Genomic DNA, 26123 nt, shown 5'->3' on the forward strand with positions numbered 1-26123 from the left:
GTATAATTCTAATGTGGAAAAAACAGCTTAATTTTAGGGCTATCTTGTTGAGATGTGGCGTATGGAGACATATACAGGTAACAGAAAAAGTGAATGGAGTGAATCAAAGTTTCTGTGTATAAATGATCATTTACAGTCTGTCAGTTGTAAAAAAAAAAAAATGTGATTTTGAAATGTTGGAAGCTTTTTTAAAATCTGACACTTAAAGGTTTGGTTCTACATTCCTTAGCATGATACACAAAGTTTGCCATTTTTTTATTTTAGCTAACTCATCATTTGCTTGTATTGAACACTTAAGTCCTTTTTCAAATCTTGAGATTTAGCAATAGCTTGTTTTATCACGACTGTTCTTTCATGCAGCTTGTCTCTTCTTCTACTATAAATAATTAACAACCTCTTAGGCGGGAGGACTTGACAAAAAAAAAACATTCTAAATGCATTCCTTATGTTGTCTTATCTTAAAGATTTTTACAAAGAAATTGAAATCGATTACTCCACTTATCTGCAAGATGAAGCTTTGCAAACTCAGAGACCAACCATGGGCACGCATTTGTGATCAGTGCATCTTCAGGGTTCAGGGTTCTCACAACAAACCATTAGAGTGATTTTACATCACCTAACAGAGAACTGCAGCAGCCGAGTTCACTATAATTACACAAGAGTACTTTATCTCTGAATAAATTATCAAGGAAAGCCTACGGGAGAATTCGCACATAGTGCCTTTTATTCAATTAAGACGAACATACGGTAAATGGCTGGATTATTAATACCATAAACACATATTTGTGATCCCAGCTCTAAAACAACCGGACTCTCAGTAAATGTCTTTTTATCTGGCCGTCTTTCTTGAAATTCTTAAAGCATTCAGCTGTTTCTAAAATGCACAGAGGAACAGAGAAATTATAACTTGATGATTTATGGATTTTACAACTCTAAAAATAAGGTTATTTGTATTCAGGATCATGTGGGCTTACATTCAGCCTGATGCAGGAAAATGCATCTCCACATGAATGGAAAAATTAGTTTTTAATGCATTCCCTTTTTATGAAGTGGTGGATCCATCTGTTTGATTCAGGAATATGACCCTCATGAATACGGCCTATTCTTGTAAGATATATCTAAGATCTCATTCAGCTACATTTTAAACAGATTTTCAATTCAGTGAAGAGAGACATAATTAAATTTCTGGCTTATTTGGCTGAGAAATGATAATTGTCCAGCCAAATCAATAAAACGGTCCCCTTTCATTGGAATTTCTCTGAAACCAAGGTTCGGCCACGACGTCCGCTGAAGGGGGAAGGGATGAGAGTCATGGGTGATGGGAATGAAGCACAGGTTTATATTAAAACATTTTGCTTTAAAGCAGCACGGCCCATCAATCTCTAATGTATTGATATCACCAGGGAAAAAAAAGGTCATTTCAAAACATCTAGTCTACCTTCATGTATTTGTATAGAAGAGAATAATAATAATAATAATAATAAAAAAATCCTTATCATATTTACTGATTGTGTTTCCATTTCCCTTTTTGGCGTGGGAGTATATTGCAATAGGAAAAGAAATGAAGGGAGATTGTTTCTTACCGAGTGCCTTGTCAACACAGGTGATTTTACTGGGAGGGCAAATATCTGCAGTTCCTGGAAAGAGAAGAGCGGAATATGAGTTTGATCAATCAGAGCTAAAATATTCAGTGACCCGTGTCGGCTGCAATGAGAGAGCATGTCTGCGAACAACACTCCTCTGCAGCTTATCATTCGCCTCCAAATGAAGGCAGGCGCACCGAGGATGACTTCCATCCACACATCAGGGCCTCGTCTTGGACGTCCGTCCTTGATTGCACAGAGAAATGGAGCATGCTGGCTCCACCCGCGAGGCATATTTAGACAGTCTTTAAAAACCAATCAACGAGGCACTTCTTTGCAGACAAACACACATTTCCCAGGCCATTAATGACAGGTATTCATCAGCGAGACAATTAATTTTGCAGATATATGTTTGTCTGTCTGTGGGCTGTTAAAATGTTTGTGTCTTTTGCTCTAAAAACAGAACCCCCATGCTCCGAATTCTAACTTTATTTTAGATCATTTTTTTGCATTTCCAGGTGTACTTTAGAGATGTAGCAAAAAGCCATTCTCTGTCCGCTGTCCACACATCAAGAACAAGAACAACTTAATAGCTTCTTTTCGGGCAGGTCACCCAAATATAGACACAGACTCAGACGCTGAAATATTGATTTAAGACCTTAGAAATCTCTAAAAAAGAACAATTTATGCTCTTGCTGTTCAAGAGTCCAAATGTTCATTAATTAATGGGTGTGTTTCAAATGACTATTTTAGACAAATTTGTGAGGTTTTTGATAAAAAACCCCTCCAAACATCTCACATACAGATGAACAAATCTACAGCCCTGCTCACCATTATTGGCACCCCTGAAGTTTAAGTACATATGATGGAATATTTCCTAAAGAACAGACATAAAAAAAGAATGATTGGTCTTCGCAAAAGAGAACCTGGACAAACCTCAAGCCTACTGGCACAACATTTTATGGACAGATGAAACAAAAGTAAAGCTTTTTGGTAAGTCACACCAACAGTTTACAGACGGCGCAATGAAGCCTTTAAAGAAAAGAACTACAACATTCAAGCATGGTGGAGGATGCATAATGCTGTGCCGCTGTTTGCGGCATCTGGTACTGGAGTCCTTGACCGTATCACAGGCATCATGAAATCAGAAGATTATCAAGAAATTCTAGAGCGAAATGTCTTGCCCAGTGTAAGAAAACTTGGTTTGAGGCAAAGATCCTGGGTCTTCCAGCAAGATAATGACCCAAAGCACGCAGGCATGGTTGAAAGGGAAAGAAATGGACTGTTTTAAAATGGCCAGCAATGAGTCTTGATCTCAATCCAATTGAAAATCTTTGGGTCCAGCTGAAATCTGCCATTGGAGAAAGGAACCCTGCAAATGTACAAGAGCTCGAGCAGATTACAAAAGAAGATTGGGAGAAAATACCACCCGAGAAGTGCAAGAAGCTTATAGAAGAATATAGGAAATGTTTGCTGCTAACCAAATATTGCAACCAAATATTAGGGAGGTGTGTCAATATTAGTGCACATGCTGGTTTGAGGTTTTGTCTTTTGGAATTAAAATATTTGTGTTGAAATGGTAACTGTCTTTCTTAAATTATTTTGGACCATAAATTGAAGGATCTTGCTGATATAACTTTTTAACATTTATATTCACTCAGCTATAAAAAACATGAAGGGTTGCCAATAATGGTGAGCAGGACTGTATGTGCAGGTTTGCCTGTGGACCTCTTTGTGTAGTGTAGTGAATATTTATTTAATATGCGTCATGAATTTAATTTCAGTACCCTCTAATTTCATACTACTGAGTAAAATCCAGCAGTACATCATTAAATACACATTTCACCTGAATAAAAGAGTAGAGAAAAACATATATTGCTAAAGTAAAGCAATTAGAATCTCATTTTAAAGGTTTACATCAGTCTGTAAGGGGAGAAAGCTGAGGTGAACTTTTTACCCACAGAGACACAAGCTTTATATGCCGGAAGGCTTTTTAAGCTTTATTATTCTTTATTTTCACTGAAAGGAAATTAAAAATCATGTATACCTTCCCTTCCCCTTCCCAATTAGACTACGATTTGCTGCGGTCCATTGCATAAAATTCCCCCAATGGACAAACTGTGGTTTATGGTGTGGGAAAATATGAATATATATGCTCTAGAAAAGTTGTTGATGTTTTTAAATATGTTTATAAGGTATATTATTACCAGATTCTTATAAATTATATGGTTTATTACTATTTATCCAATCCAATCCAATCCACTTTACTTATATAGCACATTTCAATAAACACAAGGTTTCCAAAGTGCTGCACAAAAAGATAAAATAACTACAATAAGTAAAAAATAAAAGTAAATAAAATAAAATAATAAAAGCACTGCCCGCACAGGATAAAAATATGCATGTGTATACATAAAATCAACACTCTACATGGTGTCAAAAGCCAAAGAAAAGAAAAGATGCATATTCTTATGATCTTTAGACCAGTAAAATATCTTTAAAATCCTGAATGCAGTGTTAAACAACAATAGATAGCACTGGTAAAGGTAGAAATTAAACCGATATTAAAATGTTTAATCAAAAATATAAGCTGGAGGAAAATAAACAGTCCCTAACGTTCGCCCTGAGCCTCACAGTGATCAGGGAGAGCAAACTGCAGCACTAAGAGAGAAAACTTGTGGAGGGAGACAGAGTTTCAATTATTTAAGGCACAATGTGTGGTCACATCACTGCAGTAAAGAAAAAAAAATATTTGCCCTCACTGTCCCATGGAAACAGCTGCTTTATATAACCTGGCGGGGTCATTTCTGTTAATGTTAAACAATAACTGATAATTATAAGAATGAAACTATTTTATATGGAAAAGCCTGGAAAAAATTATTTACATCATTGTTAATTAAAACACATTCAATACCCCAACCACAGCCATGAGGGATTTAGGTTCCGTTACCAGAAGCTAGTCTAAAATTATCCACAACATTTTTCAGCACACATATAGTCACGACTTCTGCTTTAAAATCTGACACCTGACACGAAAGATATACTTTAGGAGTGTTTTGGGTTTGGAGAAATAAAAATAGGTAAATTGAACTTAGACAGTATAGAGGGGGATTTTCAAGGATTTTTGAAAAGACCCGCCCTCCCCACTCCAGAAAAATGCACATGCACAACCCTGTACCCGCGCCTGAGAGGGAAAACCTATTATTCGAGTGCGAGAGCATGCAGGAGCCCATTTCTCCTCATGCATGCTCTGTTTTAAAGTTGCTGTTTGCTCATATAGGTTACTTTGCAACAGAAGGTTTTGTAATTTTTCCACCATGTCAGACTCACCACAGGTAAGTGAAAATGGGGACGTGCAGGTAAACATATCACTACAATGATTCACAATTAGGAGGACCACTTATTTTAATGAACCACCCGGAAAACATCCGGAGAACATCCTCCACTATACCTTAGTGGTCGGAAAATTTAGATTTCTCTTGTCTCATATATTTAGTTATGCTATTTATCCAGTGAAAAATGTTTTTACTCAGTTTGTTTCACCTGCAAGGCTGAGAAAATCTCTGAGTGAGGGGTGGTTTTACACAATACATACTTATTCCCACGACAAGGCAAATTGTTTCTCAAGGTTTGTTAAAGTGTGTGTAATTTGTTTTGACTCTGACACAACCTGCACAGTTTTTTCATCAACATAAGTAAGGGAGACAAACTGTCAGGTCAGAACAGGGTTGATTACTCTGCCATAAGAATCCGTATGATGAACTGTTCTCTCTTTGCAAAGATATGAAAATAAAGTGCAGACTGAGTGAAACCCATCGATCTCCGTTTATTTAACTGAGGTAAATAGTTGAATAGTTTTTCCCCATTACAACCTTTCAATTAAATTTTGCCTATATGGCCTTGAGTTTAAACCAATAGGCTTAAATTTCTAGATATATACTCCTATTTTAAAGGTAAAAGGCAGAACATTTTTTAAAGTAAAACAAAAAAGTGAGTACAATAGCTACATCCTATATCCATGTCTGCTTCAAAACTATAAACTTCAGGCTAAGCATCTTACTTTAAGCTAGATTCTGTCCTTTTTAGGACCGACCACTTTCAGTGGACTTTTTTTGTGTCCTGATATGGTGACAAAACATACTTTCCTTCTTTCTGGGGGCTGTCTTAAGACTCTCAGCTGATGTTGTAATCTATCGGCTGATTTTGTGGCACCACTGAGGCCTTGAATGTCTGCAAATCACTCCTCTTCCAGCAACTTCTCTTTTACATCACAATTCCCACCATTTCTAAAGCTTTTCTCCCAGGCTAGCCCACATGAATCAGTCCTGTCCCTCCCTGTGGGGCTGTTCATTATCTATCCGAATGTATGGCCCTCTGGGGTACTTTTAAGAAACAGTTAATGTATAATAATGCCATCTCTAAGACTATAAGGATCTCTTCCTACTTGTCAGCCAATCATTGTTTAAAAAAGCATAGATTGGGAGGCCTACTGTCTTGAGCTAAAAGTAAAATTGCAAGTGTGACAGAAAACAAACACTGTGTTTGAGCTGATGGAAAGATAAAGTGCACTCCTGTTACAGTAGATGCTGAAAGGCTTGTTTCTGGAGAGAAGGGTCATCTTTCAGCAGGGCAGCTTTGGTTTAGATCAGAGCATATCCAGGTGTTAAAAAATTGCAGGCAAACTCTAGCCTTAAAAACAATCAAGAATCTGAGACAACATATGTAACCTGATGTTTATGGCTGTTCTCCATCCAATCAGAGACTCAGGTTATGGAGGAAAATCAGCAACAAAAATCTGTTTCTGGACTTACAAAGCTTGCAGAGACATTGCTTTAACGATTTACAGCTCTAATTCCAGCACACAGGGCTAAATGTATGCACAAAATAATTTTATTTGTGAAAAATCTTCAAATTATTAATTATGTGTTATTTTCTGTTGGGAAAGTCTCAGTTTATGTTGGATAATAACAAAAGAAAAAGAGAAAAGGATTAAGGAGTTTCCTAAACCGCTGCATGTCAACGTGTTTTCCCTCCTAAACCTTTCCTTTCCACTTCAGATGTGAGATTATGCTGATTAAATTATTCTTAAAGAGTCTCAGGTGAATACTTCCCCTATTTAAATCACTCACAAATGAACTGCTCTCTCTGCTATTGAAGTCTGTGGTGTTATGATAAGATCTAAAGAGTTCTCTAATGTCTTTAGATGGTCCCTCGAGTCAAATAAGGCATTTAAAGAGTTCCACAGAACAATTAAAATAAATCAACTGGATTTCCAATGACTTTTAGTTTATCCAGAAATGCCCAGAGCACATTGTGCCTGACAGCACAGCGTTTAAAGCAACAAAGTCTGCATCAAAGGACCTGCAGGTAGCTTTTGTTATAAAGTCAGTGCATTCTTAATTAAGGCAAAAATGGTAGTGCTTTTTCTGGGAATATATAGAAAGGGACTTTGTGTTTTATTGCAGCGGTGTTTTGTGGTTATTTAAATCAAATGTAGTTTTTTTTTTATTCAACTGAGAAAAAAAATTATTCAGTAGGGAACATCAGCATGTTATGTAACAGTTCTGATTTTTTAAAACCGGATTTTATCCAGCTTTCCCTCGTGGCAAAAAAATAAAAATAAAAAATACATTTAAAAAAAAGATAAAAATAAACTCAGGCACCTTTGAGAAGCAAGAGAAAGTAAGAGAGACAAAGACCTTAATGTATTCTTAAAAGGACAAAACAGCATGGATTTATATTTGGAGAAGCCTTTGTCAGGCATTTTAGAGGAAAAAGGACTAACAAACCAAAAGTGGTCAAGGTTATACACTGTAGCAGAAAGAGAAGTAAAAGGGAAACAAAAATATACACGGAAAGAATAATACAAATATACAGAAAATACAGAAATGTTAATACAAATACAAAAGAATAAACCTTCATTGACTATATGGAAAATGCCTTACAATTCAAAACTGTAGAGGACACAGTCTCTGCTTTCAGATTTACTAAAAGTAACATTGTTAAATAGTTGCAGCTTTGGTACCCAGACAAAAAATATGTATTTTTATTTAACTTGTCCAATTTTCATTGCAGAAATGAAAGCTAGGAGAGCTGTAGTTTGAAGGAATGGACTAAATGACAGCATGCAAGAGTAGACTTTTCCCAGGACCAGTTCTAATTTAAAGGGCAAAACAATAGCTGGAAAAATCAGAATGTTACACCAATTTATATCTGACTTTGTCCCTGCGGTTTTGCAGAGAGACTGTTTGGACACTCCGATGGATAATTTAAAGAAAAAGGTCATAACCTTTGAATGTTGCAACACAGACACATCAATAAGGGCTCTATAGAAAGCTTTTTATCAATATGCAAAATGTCTATATTGACTGTTGCAGTGTTTTGTTAATCAGCTATAAGAAAAAAATACAATGTCTGTGTGCCGCTATTTTAACAAAGCAGTGAAAAATAACAAAAACCTGAGAAAACGACAGACTCTTTAGTTCTTTGAATACTGTCGTGGGACAAAAGTATTCAACTGTTCACTCCAGTTTAATAAACAGAGATAAATGGATTTTACTCAGTCGGCACTTTATTTTATATTTGAAAAGAGTGAACATTTCATCATATGGCCCTTATTGCATGGCAATCAGCCCTGTTCTGATCTGGGCAGCATTCGTTCCCCTTACTTACAATAATGGAAAGTAGTCAGAGTCAAAACAAATTACAGACAGTAACATGTTATGAATAAACCTTGAGAAAGAATCTGATTTGTTATGGGAATAAGTATGTCTTCTCTACAAACACCCCTCACTCAGGCGTTGTGTGGCCTTGCAGGTTGAACAGACTGAGTGAAAAACTTTCTTTCAGTGGATAAATTGCATAAATCAATATATAAAATAAGAGAAATCAAAAATTTCCAACCACACTACTTTTACTTACAGTTATCAGTAAATAGGTATGCCTTTTTGCTACCATTAAAATATTTTTATTATATCAGTCAGATTGAGAATAACCTGAGTTAATGAAAAATCAGTATTCATACTCTTACTTCACATATTGAGAAAAAACTGTTTAAAACAATGGGGCAATGTGTCAAAAAGTAATCTTCCTGCCAAACCTAATTGCTGGTTGAGCCCACCCTTTGTATCGCTGACTTCTGGTCTAAGTATTTGAAATAACTGGCAGTAAGTCACTTATTTCACTGTGGACGACTCCTCATTGCAGAATTTATTAAATTCAGTCACAGTGGGTCGTCTTTGACTAGGAATTGCATGATAAAAATACACCAAAAGTGTCTAAGCTGGATTTACTTTGACTAGACCATTAAAACACTACCACTTAAATAGGATGTACACACAAAGAAGAAATTGGTGATACGCCTAGTTTAAGGAAAAGAAAGAAAAAACAATGGACACAGAAAGAATTTGTATCAAACTTCTACGAAAAAAAAATAATAAAAAATGAGCGTCAGGCATTACTTTTCTTCCATGCTTCAATAGAATGATTTTGAAAAATAAACTCAGGAAACAGGCCTGGACAGTAATTATAGTACCACTAGGAAATACTTAAACGAATCTGGCCAGAGAGACATGTTACATCATGTGTGTCCAATAATGAGCATCACTGGTGTCTACAATCCTGTAGTCAGTCAGTGGGGCTTTATGTAGGCTACAGGTAGTGACTGTGCTGTTTGATGACATGGTGTGTACCACACTCAACAAGGAACAGAGGAAGCAAAGGAAAGAGTTGAAAGAAGTTATAGACAAGCATGTTAAAGGTAAAGGCTATAAGACCATGTCCAAACAGCTTGACGTTACTATGAATACAGTTGCACATATTATGCAGAATTTTAAGATCCAGAGGACTGTAGTCAAATTCCCTGGATGCGGCAACAGGAGGAAATTTGATGACAAATCAAAGAGACGGATAATGAATGGAACTAAAAGAGCCAGAAAAACCTCTGAAGAGATTAAAGGTGAACTTCAGGCTCAAGAAACATTAGAGTCAGATCGCACCCTCCATTGTTGTTTGATCCATATTGGACATAATGGGAGATGAGTAAAGAGAGCCACAAAGCCTCTGGGAGAATGTCCTATGGACAGATAAGACACAAATGTAACTCCTTTCCTTTGTACAAGAGCTCTATGTTCACAGATGCAAAAATCAAGAAAAGAAACATGGATAGGGGCTCCTCTTCCCTCCATAAAAAGACATTTCATCCGAGCGCTACGTTTTCCGAGCATGTAACCTCATCAATGACCCCTCACACCCCAACCATGCACTGTTCTCCCTGCTGCCCACTGGGAAGAGGCTTTGAAGCATTCAATGCAGGACCAGCAGATTCTGCAACAGCTTATTCCCCACTGCCATCAGACTGCTGAACTGTTGAAAAAACTCTAAATCATATCACAAACTCTGCATCACACTCATAACACCAAAACAAAACATACTGCATATTTGAACCATATATATTTAATGCTATGAGCTTCCATATCAATGCGTTTTTTTGCACCATGTTTTTTTCTCCCACATTTGATCACTGCTGCACCGTATGGAATGGAAATGTTGATTTAATAGCTGTACTAAAGGGAATATCGTTTTGTATACACTCTGTATACAAGTTGTCTAAGTCTAATTCTCTTATATGCTTTGCATCATAATATTAAATATGAGGGCAGCATAATTTTTGTCCAGGCCTCTTTCCTGGATTTATTTTTTAAATAATTTTATGATGCATGTTTGAAAAACAATTTCTGGCTTTCAATTTTTGATTTTAATTTAATATTTATGTATTACTACTTTGGCCATATTCAAGGTATTTCTGTGACCACTTTAGGTTTTTCTTCCATTAAATGAGGGTTGCCAGTAATTTTGCCTATTACTGCTTTCCATAAAATATGAATCCGTTTATATCATAGACTGAATTAACATTTTCTATCTGCAAATAAATTCTATTTATAAGTTAATTAGTTTTTTTTTTTTAAAGTTGCACTAGGTAGCACTTGCTGGAAAGTGACAAACAAACTTAATTGAATTGTGTTTTGGATATGAGAGAGCAGCTTATCAGTTGACTGAATTCCCTCTGTCAGGAATAAAAACAATGATAGACACATTTTTTCTGGATTAAGGTTGGTCTTTCAACTTATTCTACCTCAAATTAGATGTACCATTCATATTACCAAGTGTCAGCTGTGCTGTGAGAGCTTGGACACAGTGTGGGTTCCCTCCACAAGTCAAAAGCTCTGTCCTCCTCACCAGCCTGTTAGCAGCATCAGTCAAAAGCTTGCTTTCAGTGACTCAGCTCTTTGACTTCCTGCTCTCAAGCCATGATGACGCACAAGCGCAAATATCTCGCCTAATGTTTGTCAGGCACAATCCTCAAACATATTCAGATTCTCCACAGGAAGGTTGCTCAAATGGTTTCCTACAAGCAGAAAAAAAAGCAATCAGTGTTCTCATTGAAAATACTTTTGAAGACATAAATTTCCTTCATGTCTTTTAATCCTGTGAAATCTCATACTTGCTTTTCTGTTCTTTCCATATGACATGTCGTGCTGATCGTGATTAACCCTCTGACTTTTAATCTAGCCGTTAAATGGTTCCACACGCTGAACCCAACAGGATGAATTATGGCATCTGTGATGATGTCTTCAAATTTCATGAACTTTAATCGTTTCCAAATTGGTTTATGACCACATCAGTGAAAACCAGCAACATTCACATCAACCTCAGCTACGCTTTCAATGTAATTCCAAGAAACAAATCACAAAACAGTCACTGGAGGAGGAAAGATTTCATCACTGCCAATAAAGTCCTGGGGAAAATACAATATGACTCAACAGCTTGTATAATCACCTTAAGCTGGAATAACTTGAATTATCCACTTTATGTATGATGTTATCGGTCTATGACATCATTCTGAAAGCAAGTTTGATCCACTCTGCTTCAGTTTAATCAAGTTTGGAGATATTTCTTTCTGCAAACTTTTATTGTGGTCCCATTAAAGCATTTTGCTGTAGTTTGGACAATAGTTCTGTTTCATAACCCTGCATGAGCCAACTTTTAATGGTAGGGGCAGAACAAAAATTTGGCTGGGCTGGTTGAACTTTCTTGAAATTTGTCAATTTGCACCTGTTGGCTAAGGGCATAGTCTGCGGCTACAAAAGATCAAAAGCATATCATTGCACAAACATACAGTATCAGTCAGGACAAGCCTGGTTAGTAATCATTGCCTTTTACAAGTGACAACTTTCTCCAACATTCCCCATAAGATGTAAGGAGTAGTGCTGTGAGTCAAAAAATATTTTTTTCCAAAGAAAACATTCGTTCTGGATAAAATCTATAGAAGAATGCGTTGTGGTCTGCCTAAACCAAACAACTCAAAAACATAAAAAACTAAACAAAACAAAATTAAATCCTGGGCATCACCAAAGGAACACCACATGAATGGTTGTATTTCCTCAATTGGAAATTGGGTTTAGTCAACTTCAATGGAATTATGTCCCTAAACTTAGATGTCTGCTTTGAAGCTAAAGATAAAGTGTGTTTTGTCTAAATCATTGTGCCTTTAGGCATTCAGGCAAATAAACAAGAATTGGGGAGGAGAGGAAATTTAAAGATGGGGAATTATTTTGGCAGAATCCATAGCTAAATCAGACAAAAAAAAATCAGTCACTAGAAGATGGCTATGGGCAACAAATGTCCTCAAAATATAAAACACCTGGAGAGCACCTGGCATGTGGAAATCTTACACTATTCTACCAAAGACTACAAAGAGCAGAAGTTTAGTCAAAGTGTGTTAAAAAAGTTACCATATGCTTTTTTTTTTTTTTTTTTTTTTTAACTGTGCAAGATATACATTACAATGATTGGTTTATCCTGGTCTCAGTGTTTTACATCCTGTGACCTGAAGGCTCCTGCTTCACTTTTTGATTTTCATGAAATCATTTTTTATTTCACTATAAAGAAGATTTTTATGATACACATTATTCAAATTAATGCAAAAAGTCAAAAGGAAAGATTTCCTTTTAATTTACGATGTAGCAAGAAATACAAATAGTAGAAATTAAAATTAGAATGACAATAATTTAAATAATAATAATAATAATCATAAAAGAAAATAACACTTTGAAGAACATAGCATTTACCAAAGAGATAAAAAATTTATAAGCAACATGCTGCTTTAAAACTGACAGAGAGCTGACAGCTTTACTGAAGAACATATGCAATCCGCCCCAAATAAAGATATATCTCAGTAGAAAAACGATGTGCTGGAAACATCAGATTAAGCAAGATTTTAACTTCTGTTTTTGAGGAGGATTAGCAGTTATATAAAGAAAAAGCTGTTAGCGTTTGACTTATTGTACTTATTTATGCTTTATTTCATAGCTATAAATAAGGTCAGAAGAACTGGTGTTTGTATTTATTATCTTATCTACTTTTTTTTTGCAGGAGAGGATACATGGCTTATGGACATATTTCTTTTTAATTCACACATATGGATCTAGTTCTAGATGTTGTTTCCTGTGTAAAGATGATCCAGAGAGAGATCTTACCAGGCATGTGCACCATTCTGCAGTTGCACACACGCATGACCTCATTGGTCTCGCAGAGCAGGCGGCAGGCGCTGATGCTGTACGTGTCGTATCCTGGGAACTTCTCTTTGCTGGTGGAGCGGCAGTTCCCCCAGGGCTGGGGCAGGTAGGTCAGCTAAGCACATAGAGATTTATTAGACTGCAGTCTGAGCCACGAGGGGCGAGCGGTTTCAGGGAGAGCAGCATAAACAGCAGTGGTTGTCATGTGGAGGGTGCAGAGGTTGTATGCAGGAATGAATAAAGGGCCTACCCTTTGCTCCTGACATGAAACAAAGGTCTGGAATCCAGGGGAGACGCCGAAGCCCAGCTGGTGGATGTAGGGAGGCTCGTCTTGACTGTGAATCTGAACTCGGATGCCGGCCTCCAGGGACGTCTCATCTTCTCAACGAAACAGGGTGAAACAGAGCGTGAGAGTGCAATGGCGGAAGAGGAGAGAACGTGAGAATTTCAGGAGCCTGCATCATTTGACAGCTTGGACTTAGTTTGAAGCTAACTGCAAACCATATTTCAAGCAGGTTTAGAAATAAGCCAACAGGGAATGGTATTATGCAGCCGCGGTGGAAGCACAGATCAAAAGTAATGCATCTTGTTCAGGAATTCCCTTTAACAAATCCCATGTTTTCACATGTAACAGCACAATAAAAAAGCCTTAAAGAGAGCCTCGCAAAAGTATTGAAGTTGTGAAAGTATTTATTTCAACTGATGTGATAACCAAAAACTTTACTCTGTGGTAGAGATATTTCTCTTGATGATTGGATTGGCTTTTTTTTTCTCTCCTTCCTCAAACAGACACAAACCCTCTATGACAACAAACAGGAATCAGCCCATCTCAGGCTGGACTGACACCAGCTGCACTTTATGCACACACCTCAGCTGACAATACTTCCTATACTTTACTAGTACTTTCATTTCTATATACTTATGTTTTAAAGTTTATAAGTCTCTCTGATTTTTCTTCTAAGGATTTTTCTCCTGAGGTTTTAAAAAAATATTTTTTGTCTGCCTTTTATGTCTGCCTTTAAAGGCGTCTGCTGAAATGTTGTTCTGGCTGTATAATGACAACAAAGATTCCTGATCCTGGACTTTTGTTTCACTTTTGTTTGTGGATTAGTGCCACTAAAATTGACTGAACTGAAACTGAAGTGATTTTTTTTGTGTGTGTGTGTGTCACATTTGGACATTTAGACGACATTCTAACACATTTTTTATTTAATCTAAATTGTACTAGCTTTGTTTTTATGTTCGGTAGCATTGTTTTGCTAAAAAGTAAACCTCTGTCACAATTTCTAACAGGTTTTCACTCAGGACTTATCTACAGTATATTCATGCACCAATTAGCTAGGATCAGCTGTGAAACTCTGCAGCTCCTCCAGGGGGAAGATGACCTCATGGCTCCCTGTCTGATTAAAGCTCTCCTATCTCGATAGATGCCATGCTGTTAAATCCTAGTGCAATATGTTGAACATGTTTCTATTGAGAGTTACCAGAGTACAGAATTATGTAAAGTAAAAGTATTTATACCCCTGGAAATCTTTAAATCATAAACTAAAGTGGTTTAATTAGAGTTTTGACTTAAAAGGTTGTTTGGGTTAAAAAAACCTGTGTAATTTTTTTATCCACTTGGGGCACTAAACCTGACCATTTCAGTCTGAAATTAAGTGATAACTGCACACTGTTGCAAAATCCGTTATCTCTGATCAGGTGATTGTCATTGCTCTTGTGTTTAGGGGGAGCTCAGACTGTCATAAAGCAGCATCCTGGGTCACATGACCCATTCAAAGAAGGAACCAGAACACTGATGTTCTTGTTTTGACTAATTTTCCACCAGATAACTTATTGGCTGAAGGAAACCATAATTTTCAAACTAGATCTGCCAGAGGCATTCATCTTTTGGACTTAAGCATGCATAAGCACATGATATGAGTTTAATTTCTGAATTTGAGGTCCTTAAAAAACACAGACATGATCAATCATTCGTTCATAATTATATAGTCCTCTGCTTTGGTTAACTGGATAAGCTGCTAATAAAATGCACAGAAGTTATTTGCATGAATTCTTCAAGGGGTTATGAATACATGCATACATGTATATTTATGGCGTTTTCTATAGAAAACTGGATTTTTTTTTGTTTTTATTAAAAAAATACAGCAAATATATATCATACCAAATCATGAGACTACAACAAACAAATCATTCTGGGCCTTACTTGTCTCTCTCCAGATGGGCAGATACTCATCCTGCTGGATATCCAACATGATCTCCAGCCCATTTCCCATTCCACCCTGTTTGGTCTTTTTGGATGTTGTCTTGTTGCCATTAAAAGTGTAGCATTTCCCATATCTGGTGTACACCTGCGAAAAAAGAGAGAGATTCATATCTTCACTGCAAACATGACAGAGTTCACACGCTGCATGTGATGAGCAATGCATTGAAATGACTGCAGATATGGCATCAGGAAAAAATAAATAAACAAGCCCGAACAGACAGCTGAATATTACCCAGAAACCTCTGGATGCAGACTGCTGGCTCGGTCCCACATGAAACGAGATAAGCTGTCTTTGAATCAATTTCTGACACTACACAGCGCCGCTCAGCAGTACCAGCATCCCACCGTAGCGTCAAAAAGGAGTGAGACTTTTTTAATCTTTCTTCAAAAGGAAACAAAAGACAATAATAGAGAAGCTGCTTTAAATGAGCTATCACAGCTCCACCTATCTGGGGAGCTGTCTCGGAGGGGACACATCATCTCTTTGTTTATACCTTTCATTTAAACTGCTGCACTGCAGAAAAGATTCAGCTTACACACCATATGACTGCTCTCTCCTAAGAGTTTTAAAGGCACAAACTGTGATTCCCTTGCAAACAAAAGGGGTGCTGCAGCAAAGCCTACAGATTAAAAGAAAAATGAATTACACAGACATGAACACTAAAAGCTAACCTGCATGTGTTTGTGTGTTTTGGTATCATGGATATTTGATCCCAAGTACAGTTTGTTTGGGAAGGCTATTCAGCTGAGCACTTGTGAAATCCCTCTACTGAACTGTGAAGGTGCAATTAGCAACCATAACCAGGTATGGCAGGTGACCAGTTTTGGATCTTTCTGCACACTGATGCAGTGTACACCAGGCCCTTGCAAAAGTACCTTGATCCTTTTAAACTGAAGCTGGTGTATGTGTTTCTTTGTGCCTTTATCCTCCAAAAAGCACAACAGATGGATTAGTAAATCAGGTGTTTCTGTTTTTTTGTTGCATCTTTTAATGGATTTTCAATTAAAGCAAACATAATGATCCACTTCGTTGTTTATAAATGTGCAGAAAGTGAAAATAAAGTCTACATGCATTTATCATTGGCATAAATGTCAACCTAAAGATATTGTGGAGGATTTTTTAAAAGACCCGCCCTCTCCACTAGTATGCAAGTGCAAGAGTATGCATGAGCCCACGTCTCCTCGTGCACGCAAACAGATCCAGGTGGGAAACCAAACAAACCCTGCACTCAGCAACATTCTCCAGCTCATTCTGAATTAAACCAACCCATTGAGTTTCAGGTCTCCTCTGATTCGGACATCCTGAAAAGGGTTTGCTGGCTAATTTTAAGCTTCTGCAACATGGTGAAGCTTCTGAGCTGGGCAGGAACTTCCTACCGAAGACGCTCGTTTTTAACTGCTTGTATTGGGGAACTCCTCTAAATAGACAGACATGTATTTTCAGAGCTTGACTGCTTCCACTGCAGTTTTTTCCTTCCAAGAGACTGAAGCAATGCCTCAATTTCTGTAGAAGACCTTGTCTCTCTATCTACCTTCAGTCCCATTATTCCCTTACTACTGAAAACCTTAAGATACTTGAATGCAAAGACAATAACTGACTTCCAGCACTGAGGGAGACATGTAGGCTTTCCATTTAAGGTCCAAGCCCTCAGACATAGACAAATCTACCTGAACCACATAAAGTGTTTACTCATCATCAAGCTATTGGCATGTTTCTGGCAGAACATTTGACAACGTTGTTGGCAGAGCAAGCTCGGCATGATGGCGCCACCACTCTGGCTGCCAGCTGCTCCAATGTTCTTAGGTTTCAAAGCCTCACCTTGAGTCTTTTAAACATCCTTTCTCATCATTGTGCCCAATCTTTGTCTAATATGACTAAATCTCCAGAAAACATTTGGTAAGTCTGCATGTCCATCTGTCCCTCCATCATGGTGAACATTTGTATTTGCTGTTAAAAAAAATAAAAATCTGTGTAGTCAAGTCTCTAGCGAAAAACTGGGATATAAAACACAAGATGCACCCCACATTCAGTCATACATTTTATGAAATACTGCCACAGCATCAGTGTTTGCTAAAGCACAACTGTCTGTGCTCTGACTTTGATATCAGTTTGATATATCTAATGAGCCCTATGATGCCTAAATTAGGGATACCGGCTGAACAGCACAAGCTCTCATTTACAGACCACAGGGTGTATCCGTCTGTGAGACGGCGGAACAGCAAATCAAAGCCACTGTTATTGGATCCAGTCGAGTAATTCTACGGAACGGTGGGTAATTTTGCGATGTCCACAACAGTGATTAGAGCGAAGAAACGAGTGGCGTTTACAAAAAGCCGCTGCTCAGAGAGACAGCTGTATCTGTTTTTCATGCTGTAACAGATCTCTGGGCCTTTGATCATAGTGTTTGAGCATGCTAGTTTATGCTCGGTGTGTATACGTGTGTCTTTGAATAAACGACAAATGGTTACACTCAAATTGAGTCCTGAGGAACGGTTGACAATTACAGATTCAGGCTCAGATGTGGTATACACAGCCTTTCAGCTGCCTCTAACTAACAGCAAACTCCATATTTTTGTAAATTGCAACCTCTTTTCAGGGTAAGTGATTATAAAATGAAAGTTGGCAAAGGAGAGAGGGTTCAAGTACTCGAGTGTGACTTTTGACTGACGTGTGCTATTAGGCTGAAATGGTTTAATCTCTATTTGGCTGGTGCTGCGGAGGTAAGCTGCACTTATCATTGATTCCCCGCCTCCACCCGGGTTCATTGACACACTTAAGCCTCAACTGGAAGTCTTTATCTGATAGAGCGAACCAACCGAGGCAAAGGAGGATTTCACTTCAGAAGGGCTCCAGACACCCTAACCAAGTGCCTGGGTTCCGCTCTAAAACTTCTGCCTGTGAAGGACGCCTGTGTGTTCCCGAATGATATCTCCAGAGAGGATGGAGAATTTTTCCCATCATCTCCCCCAGGAAATGGATGCTGGCAGAGCTTCCACTGGTTTATTTCTCAGCTACTGAACCTTCCTCCGGTTTCTCTCCACATCAATGTGATTGATGGAGCATTTTTCTCCTGTTACATCTAGCACCGAATTTAGCAAAAGTTACAGGAATGACTCGGGCAAATCCCAACTGGGGACTTGGCTTTGCTGCTGACAAGCTGAAACAAAGCGGCACCCAGGAAGTTAGGCCCTGAAAGAAAGGATTTATTGTACTCCTTTGATTAAAACCAGAACTATCACAACAACTCACAGAGAACAGTTTACTTATGTGACATTTGGAGAATTTAAACAGTAGGCTTTGTTGTGCCAGTGTCAACAATGGTCTCTTACAGAACCCTGAACCCCACTTAATGGCTGTTTCTTAATAAAACATACTCTAACTAAGCTGCACTGTGTGTCATACGCTTTATTTACAGTACATTGCAAAATAGCTACAGTTTAGGAGGGGCATCTCGCCCAACCAGAGAACATTTAGGTATGCGCTCTACAGATTTGGCTGTTATTAAAGACTGACAAACAGAGAGGAACTGTTGAAAGATAGTCAGAAGTCATTTGGGCTGTTTGCTGCAAGCCTTTAGAGTGAAACAGCAGAGATATGGAGAAGCTGTCCTGGTAGTACCGGACTCTAAGCCAAATTTTTGGCCTTCATGAAACACTGAGTGTCACAAGCTGGTGCAAGCATCATGCTGAGGGCACAGGTAAAATGGATTGAGTTAATGGGAAGAGGTGTGGCATTAGAAACAAGACAGACGTGTAGGAAAAACAGTTAGAGGCCATGGCTTGGTTTTGCCTGACAATTAGCCTACACAAAAGATCTGAGCTTCAACGCACTGACTTGGATCAAAGCATATTGATAAGTTGGAATGGCCTATTCAAAGCCTGGAGCTACAATTGCTTCTGAATCTGGGGCAAGATCATGCGTGTCAAGCTTAAGACCTGCAGGGCAAATATGGCCCCACCATCATGGCAACCTATCCAGTTCCCAAGAGTTTAAAAAAGGAAAAATTATGTCATATAATTGATTCACATGTTCTCTAAAAGCGTACAAGTGGCTAAATCTGCTAAATAAATGAGAGTAAACTTAAAATAATAGAGCAATTTTCTATTTGAAAATGAAGTAATGAAATAAAATGTTTCCTTTATACTGCTGGAAAAGGCCTTTTAGAGGCATGATCACGCTGAAGAGGCCCATATATAAAAATGTTGGATGTTAACCATCTTTCACTCAGCTGACTGATTAAAGGGGCAGGAGAGCAGTTTCTTTAGAAGGAAAATGTTCATCAATTTTAGTGAGTAGATCTGGTAGAAACATAGACAATCTTTCTCTGCAACTGTTATGGCAGTGAAAGGTTGCTCTAGAAATTAGTGACTAAAAGAAGGATAATTATTTATACAACACCTGTCAGTTAGAGAGATTTCACAGATTTGCCATAAAGAAATAGCTTTGCACTGGTTTATTTAATTAATTCCCAGTAAAACACATAGAAGTTTATGGTTTCAATTATAGACAAATATTTGAAGGGATATTTTTCAAGGTTCAGTAAAACTCTATGTCAATAACAGGTGGAAGTTGGAATAGTAACTAGAAATAAAGGATTAGTATCTGCCTTTGAATGGCAAACATTTTCTTGTCAAATTATTATCAAAATCTTTTTTTTGTTAGGCTGACAGCTTGTTTTTGCACAACAAAATATAGCTGCAATGTCGTCCATCAGTAGTTTGCATAACTATTTTCATATAAATATAAAGCAGAACGTGGAAACATTAAAAACCTCTATGTTTTATCCTGCAGAATCCCGGCTCCTCTTATTGTCTTCTTGTAGCCTTGGCGGTTTTTCCTTGATCCTTCAAGGAGAAATGTTTCCCTCTCACATATTTCTCCTGCATTCTGTGCTGCGTCTGTAAACTCAATGATAGACTGTGCATGTTTATATTGTGAAAGCATTGAAACAGCATTTTAAATAAAGTTTTTTTTTAACTTATACAGACTGCAGCACGAATGTACAAAGGCATCAAAATAAAACCTTGCTTTCATTGTAGCAAAACACACTTTGGGAGATTTGCCTGAATTGATCTTATGAGCATAAAGTGTATCTCACTAATTACATTGTGAACACTTTAAATGCGAATTCATTATGTGCTTTTTTGCAAGAGCTTGTTTCACTTTCTGTCTCTCCACCACAAATGCATTTGGAGCCGAGGCTCTTACCATGTAATTCTAAAGCCCTGGTGGGCTAAACCTTTAAACACCCTCTTTTTATGGCCCTGATCTGACAGTCCTAACTTCTCCCTTTTAGAGAATCTGCGGGGATCACTTCAGTACTTCACCAGAGGACATCCATTTCCAGGCAGGCTGCATGTCATCGGGTAGTTCTCCGAGTATGATAAAGGAGGATTTGAATTCATTTACACAGGGTGGGTGCAAGTGTGAGAGCAGCTGATTGGCAGATAAAAACCATTACGAATGGCTCATGAAAGTTTAAGGTTGACACCGAGCGTTCCACGCTTTAATGGCTTCATTACAACTTCCCAGAAGTGAGACCTGAATAACAATGCCACATTAAATTAGTATGTTCTTGTTGTTTTTTAAAATTCCTTAATAATCCTTCTATTACTTTTGCAAGTGAGGGAAGCAGGTTGTGTTACAAAACCCTTTTGTTTTCATCCAATTATTTGTTTTCATTACCAAATTCTTAGAAAAAGCTGCTTTTAACTAAACAACAAACATTTTTAACCTCATTTAAAGAATAATTATTCTGGATTATTTTGCATCATAACATATTCTATTGTTGTATTTTGTCTCACACGGAATAGTATATCCTTCTGTATGAATATTAGAAGAAGAAAAGGATTGACATATTTTAGTCCATATGTAATAAATATATACGGTATAATGTATGAGTTCAAATTAGACAATCCAGAACTTTTTCACTTTATTCTAATTTTCTGAGATGTAAATGAATGTGCCTACTATGTGAAAAGGTAATTTAATTAAGGATTAAAAATAAAACTTTCAATTTACTGTTTTTTCGTCCTTTCTTTTCTTTTTAAAAAAATAATGAAATAATTGTTGTTTTGAATAAAAATGAAGCAATTAATCATATTAATCGTGATTAATCGATTATTGAAATAATCGTCAACTAATTTAGTAATCGATGAATCGTTATAATCAGTATGGAGACTCTGAAACATGCCATTAGCTGATAGAGTGACCCAGTTAGATCAGGAATTATGTCAAAATTGTAAAAAAAATTATATAAATATTTTGCATTTTAGATGGCAAAAAAAAACAAATCTGTAAATCTCCTCTATCCTGAACTTATCAAGTGCAAAAATGTTAGTTTCACCTGGTTTAATTTCGTATTTATTTATTTATTTTATTGAATGATTTATTTATTTTTAAAATTAATTTAAAGTAACAAAAAATAAAAATCTTCTTTAAGGAACCTTTGGCAATCCGATTATTAATTGATTAATCCGAAAAGTAATCAACAAATTAAACGATTTGCAAAATAATCGTTAGTTGCAGCCTGGTTTTGATAAACATTAAGTTTTAAAGGAGTTGTTTTGCTTTTCACTCTAAAAAGGCAAATTTTGTTTTGCATTATTTTCAACATTGCATGAGGACATGTGGCAACAGTATGATATAAAATGGTACAAAAACAAGTGTTTATATATTATCACCTTTATGCAAATGTTTTGCTGTACTCTGATGGTCAAAGGGTAAAAAAACCACAAAGCTGACTTAAAAAGACCTTAAGGAGCCCTCTTAGCTCCCTGTAAGCTATTGTTGTTTACAGGCTTCAGAAGTCTGTCTAAAAATGTAAGGTCCTATTTTCTCTAAAAACAGAAGAGGGAAGAATGCAAAAAATGAGTTTTCAAAAACAAAAACAACAAGAAAAGCCCCCCACAATTTTCAGTGTTTAAGTAAAAAAAGCAAACACAGCAAAGGAGTTTTTACAATATCATGTTTTTCCCTTCAGCTATACAGTCAAAAACATCCATTTGGGCTCCTTAAAAAAAAAACTTCCTTTGTGAAGTAACCATGTTACTTTTTAAACCTGCAGCAAAGTGAATTTTCCAACATCAAATGGAGTGTCTGCAGAAATAAATCCATGAAAGAACTATCAAGAGCAGTAGCACATTTTCAAATTGAGTTTGATCTAAACAACAGAAAAACACACAGAAATCTTTTTATTATGGAATTTGTTCAGATGAGCAATCGTGTTTTCTATTAGTTCTAGGGAAAATGATATTGCTTCATATATTCCCATCACAGTCCATTTGAAAAGAAAGCATCTCACTTGAACTCCTTCATGTTATACAACATAACATCCACAGTCTTTCATTGATTTATTAAGATTTTATGTGACAAAGCTGCACAAAGTAACTTGGTATAGGGATAACAATCTGTTGGAATTTAAAGCCTGAAAACTGTGGCATGCATTTGCTTTCCGCCTTTAAATATGGCAGAAGATAACACAGTAAATTATCCTGAAAGTGCTCCTCCCACAGTGCATCCTGGTGGCTGCATGCTGTGAGGCTGCTTTTTGGTAAGATTTGACATGAATTTAGAAAAAGCTCTGCACCTTTTATTGGCATAACAACACTTTAATTTGGTGCACAGGTTCACTTTCCAGAAAGAAAATCACCACAATGACTAGGATCTTAACATGAAGATTATGCATTAGAATGGTCCAATCAAAGTCCAGACCTAAATCTAAACATTAATCTGTAGGAAGACCTGACAGTGTGCAGAGATAAACCGCCTCCATCTGTTTTCACTGAGCCAAAACTCTTTAGCAAAAGGGCTATGGGGAGAAATTAATCAGTCTAGACATGCAAAGTTGTAAGAGACATGCCCTTAAAACTTAAATTATTGACTTAGAATCTGATAGAGTTTATTTATAGAATATAAAAATGAGTATGATAAATAATTTGTGAGTTTAAAAATCCCTTTTAAATAAATAAAATGAATAAGCGTGAACACTTTCACATCTTTTAACAGATAATGTAAACATACAATGTTTTATTTTAATTTTTTTAGGTGTTTTTAAAGATTAGTTTTGATTGTTTAAACCTTCCAGAACAATCAGACCTTCTGGTTTGAGTTGACTTCGTATCCCCAGAATTAGAACCATGGAGAAGCACCCTTCAGTGTTAAAGCTCCACTAATCTCAAAAAGACACAGGAAAAACCATCTAAATGCTAACATTATAGTTTTACTCTACAGTCTAACTTTTTTTCATTTATTATGTAACTGAGAAGTATTTTTTTATATATATTTTTAAGCTTTTACCATGTAATGCAAATGTAATACAATTAAAACAAATTTGGAACTAAAACAAAAAACAGTAATAATAGAGAGTATATTTACTAAATAAATTTGTATCACTGTGTTATTATCTCACTATTGTGGCAACATTTAGAAGGTTTCAGACAAGCCAGGCAGCAAGGTTACTGGGATTTTACGCATATCTAAATTCAGATTAAGAAAAAAAATGATCTCAATTTGTAAACATGCTTGCAAAACTTAAATTCATAAGACTTTTTAATCCCCCTCACACGGCATGGTTAACTTACAAAAATTATAAATACTCCTCAATCAAATGTCAGACACATAATTGGAATCAAAGCTGTGGGATATTAAGTTTAGCTCTGACATAACGCAACCTTTCCCACACGAACGGGGAGTGCAGAGAGGAGGCACAGACGCAAAGCGGTGCAGCTGCATGTGAGGTTGGCATGTTTTGCACCATTAACCTCCATCTCAGTGTCTCGTAACACAGGGACGCAGCTCTGGAAAGCAATTCAAAGCATTACAGTGTGTCATTTCCAACCTTCATTACACAACTGGGTATTGAGATCCCAATGGAAATTTAATGTAGTCATAGACGTAAAGTAAATACAGTGCAGTTGCTGGAGTTGAAAGGAGGATGCTGTAGTTGTAAAAATACATATTAAATACAATCAGACTCATCTAACTGTTTAGCGTTTGGGATTTTTGGATTGTCAGCACATTTTGATGGTCTAATTCAATTATTTAAAATAAACTGCATGCAGAGTTCTATATTTAATACACTAAGACTAAGATGAGATTCTGCAAGCCTTGTTTTAAGCATCAGAGTAAGGGTTGTGACTAATCTCTTCCTTTTCTTTGCTATCCTTCCTGCTCCGAAGCCAGAGGAGTGCTTTCAGTCTCCCCCTCTCCAGCTCCCCACTCTCTTGCTTCTCCCTACATGTCCAAGCGTACTCGACTAATGGAGCGACGAGGGATGCTCTTGAAACAGCGGCTGAAAATGGACATGCTCTCCAGCACAATGCAGAGCCTCACAAACACAAAAGTCCACTACATTCTCCACTCTCTGTGAGGTGAAAGCTTCCTGCGATCTCTCCACCAACATCACATCCCGTAATGGCAGCGTTTTATAAATGTGATTAGAAATTACAGTCATAATGGGGATAATTTATTTGGATCACCACAGTGGGACGGGTCCCTAATCAGTCTTTATGTGTAATTGAGACAAATCATCTCCTGGAGCTGAATCTGGAGCCAGTGTCCAATCGAAAACAGGAAACTAATTCTTGACCTTTAAAGTTGAGCAGCTTCTATTAATTGTGCCCTCCCCATCCGGGGAACGATAACCGTTACAAAAATATACCCAAGAAAAAAAGAAACTATTTGAAGTTTTTAGAGGTTGGACTAAAACGTTCTTTTAAAATCTGGATCTTTCTCACATTTTCTCATGTTACGACACATTTTAAGGTCTTTGAGCAAATTTTATCAAGAGGAAAGAAAATAGCTCATATTTTTAAAATGCAAAAACAAATAAAGGTGTTTAAAAATGCTAAATCAGAAGGGTATGCTTTTCACCTTTACAAAGTTCTAATGTAAGAGTTCATAGTTGGTTCCTTTAATCAATGCACCTTTTTTGAAATCATACATGCCTGACATATGGAATGCATTTCTAACAAAAGTCCATCAACAGCTTTGCTGCAGTTCCTCCAGAAGCTGATGAGGATTCTCAGTCATCCAGGTCATAGTCATTCTGTAAAAGTTTAGAAAAACGATCCACTGGACTTGGTTTTCAAGGTTTGAAGACTTTTCGCTCCCTCTCCAGGAAGCTTTCTCAATTCAAATGTCCGGATCCGCAGTGAGTTGAGGCTTTATATGGACAAGGCCTTGTATTGCTTAGAAACATGCGAATTGAACCGATGAGCGGGTCGCTTGGTTCCATCGTTGGCCTGTAATACCTGAAACCTGTCTATGATTCTGACGGTCGGTCGTTAAACCTTGAAAACCAAGTCCAGTGGCTCGTTTTTTCTAAACTTTTACAGAATTCCTCCAGAAGGTTTTTCTTAGCTGCGTCTCTGATTAAAGCTTGTGGTAATATAGGCTTTAATGCTTTCCATTTCCAGGTGTTAGATTAAACAGTTATCTATGAGATGATTCGGAACATTGTTCAGTAACCTAACCATACCTTTAACAGTGCAAACAAGATAATTGTTGTGAGATTTTTGACATTCATAAACTCCAGAAAGTTTATCTTGCCAGAAGCCAACAGATGCATTAGCCTCAATACAGATGCATTAGCCTCAATACAAACATAAAATGCAGTATATGACACCAACTGGAAGCGACTGAAGTAAAACTTGACTTTGTGACTTTGTGAGTTTTGGCTGAAATACCCTCAATTT

The 26123-nt window shown here is 37.0% G+C and overlaps 1 protein-coding gene across 1 annotated transcript in view; it reads right to left on the bottom strand.

The window, feature by feature from the left end:
- asic4 (acid sensing ion channel subunit family member 4) overlaps window positions 1-26123 on the bottom strand; it is a 159377-nt gene that overhangs the window by 12786 nt on the left and 120468 nt on the right. The window contains exons 2-5 of the mRNA XM_015374871.1: window positions 15366-15510; window positions 13410-13537; window positions 13121-13274; window positions 1584-1637 (exon numbers count right to left, since the gene is read on the bottom strand). Coding sequence (XP_015230357.1) covers window positions 1584-1637; window positions 13121-13274; window positions 13410-13537; window positions 15366-15510 — 481 coding nt within the window. The remainder of the gene's footprint in view (window positions 1-1583; window positions 1638-13120; window positions 13275-13409; window positions 13538-15365; window positions 15511-26123) is intronic.

The sequence above is a fragment of the Cyprinodon variegatus genome, unplaced genomic scaffold (genome assembly GCF_000732505.1).
Source record: "Cyprinodon variegatus isolate N-32 unplaced genomic scaffold, C_variegatus-1.0 Scaffold6, whole genome shotgun sequence".
NCBI lineage: Eukaryota > Metazoa > Chordata > Actinopteri > Cyprinodontiformes > Cyprinodontidae > Cyprinodon > Cyprinodon variegatus.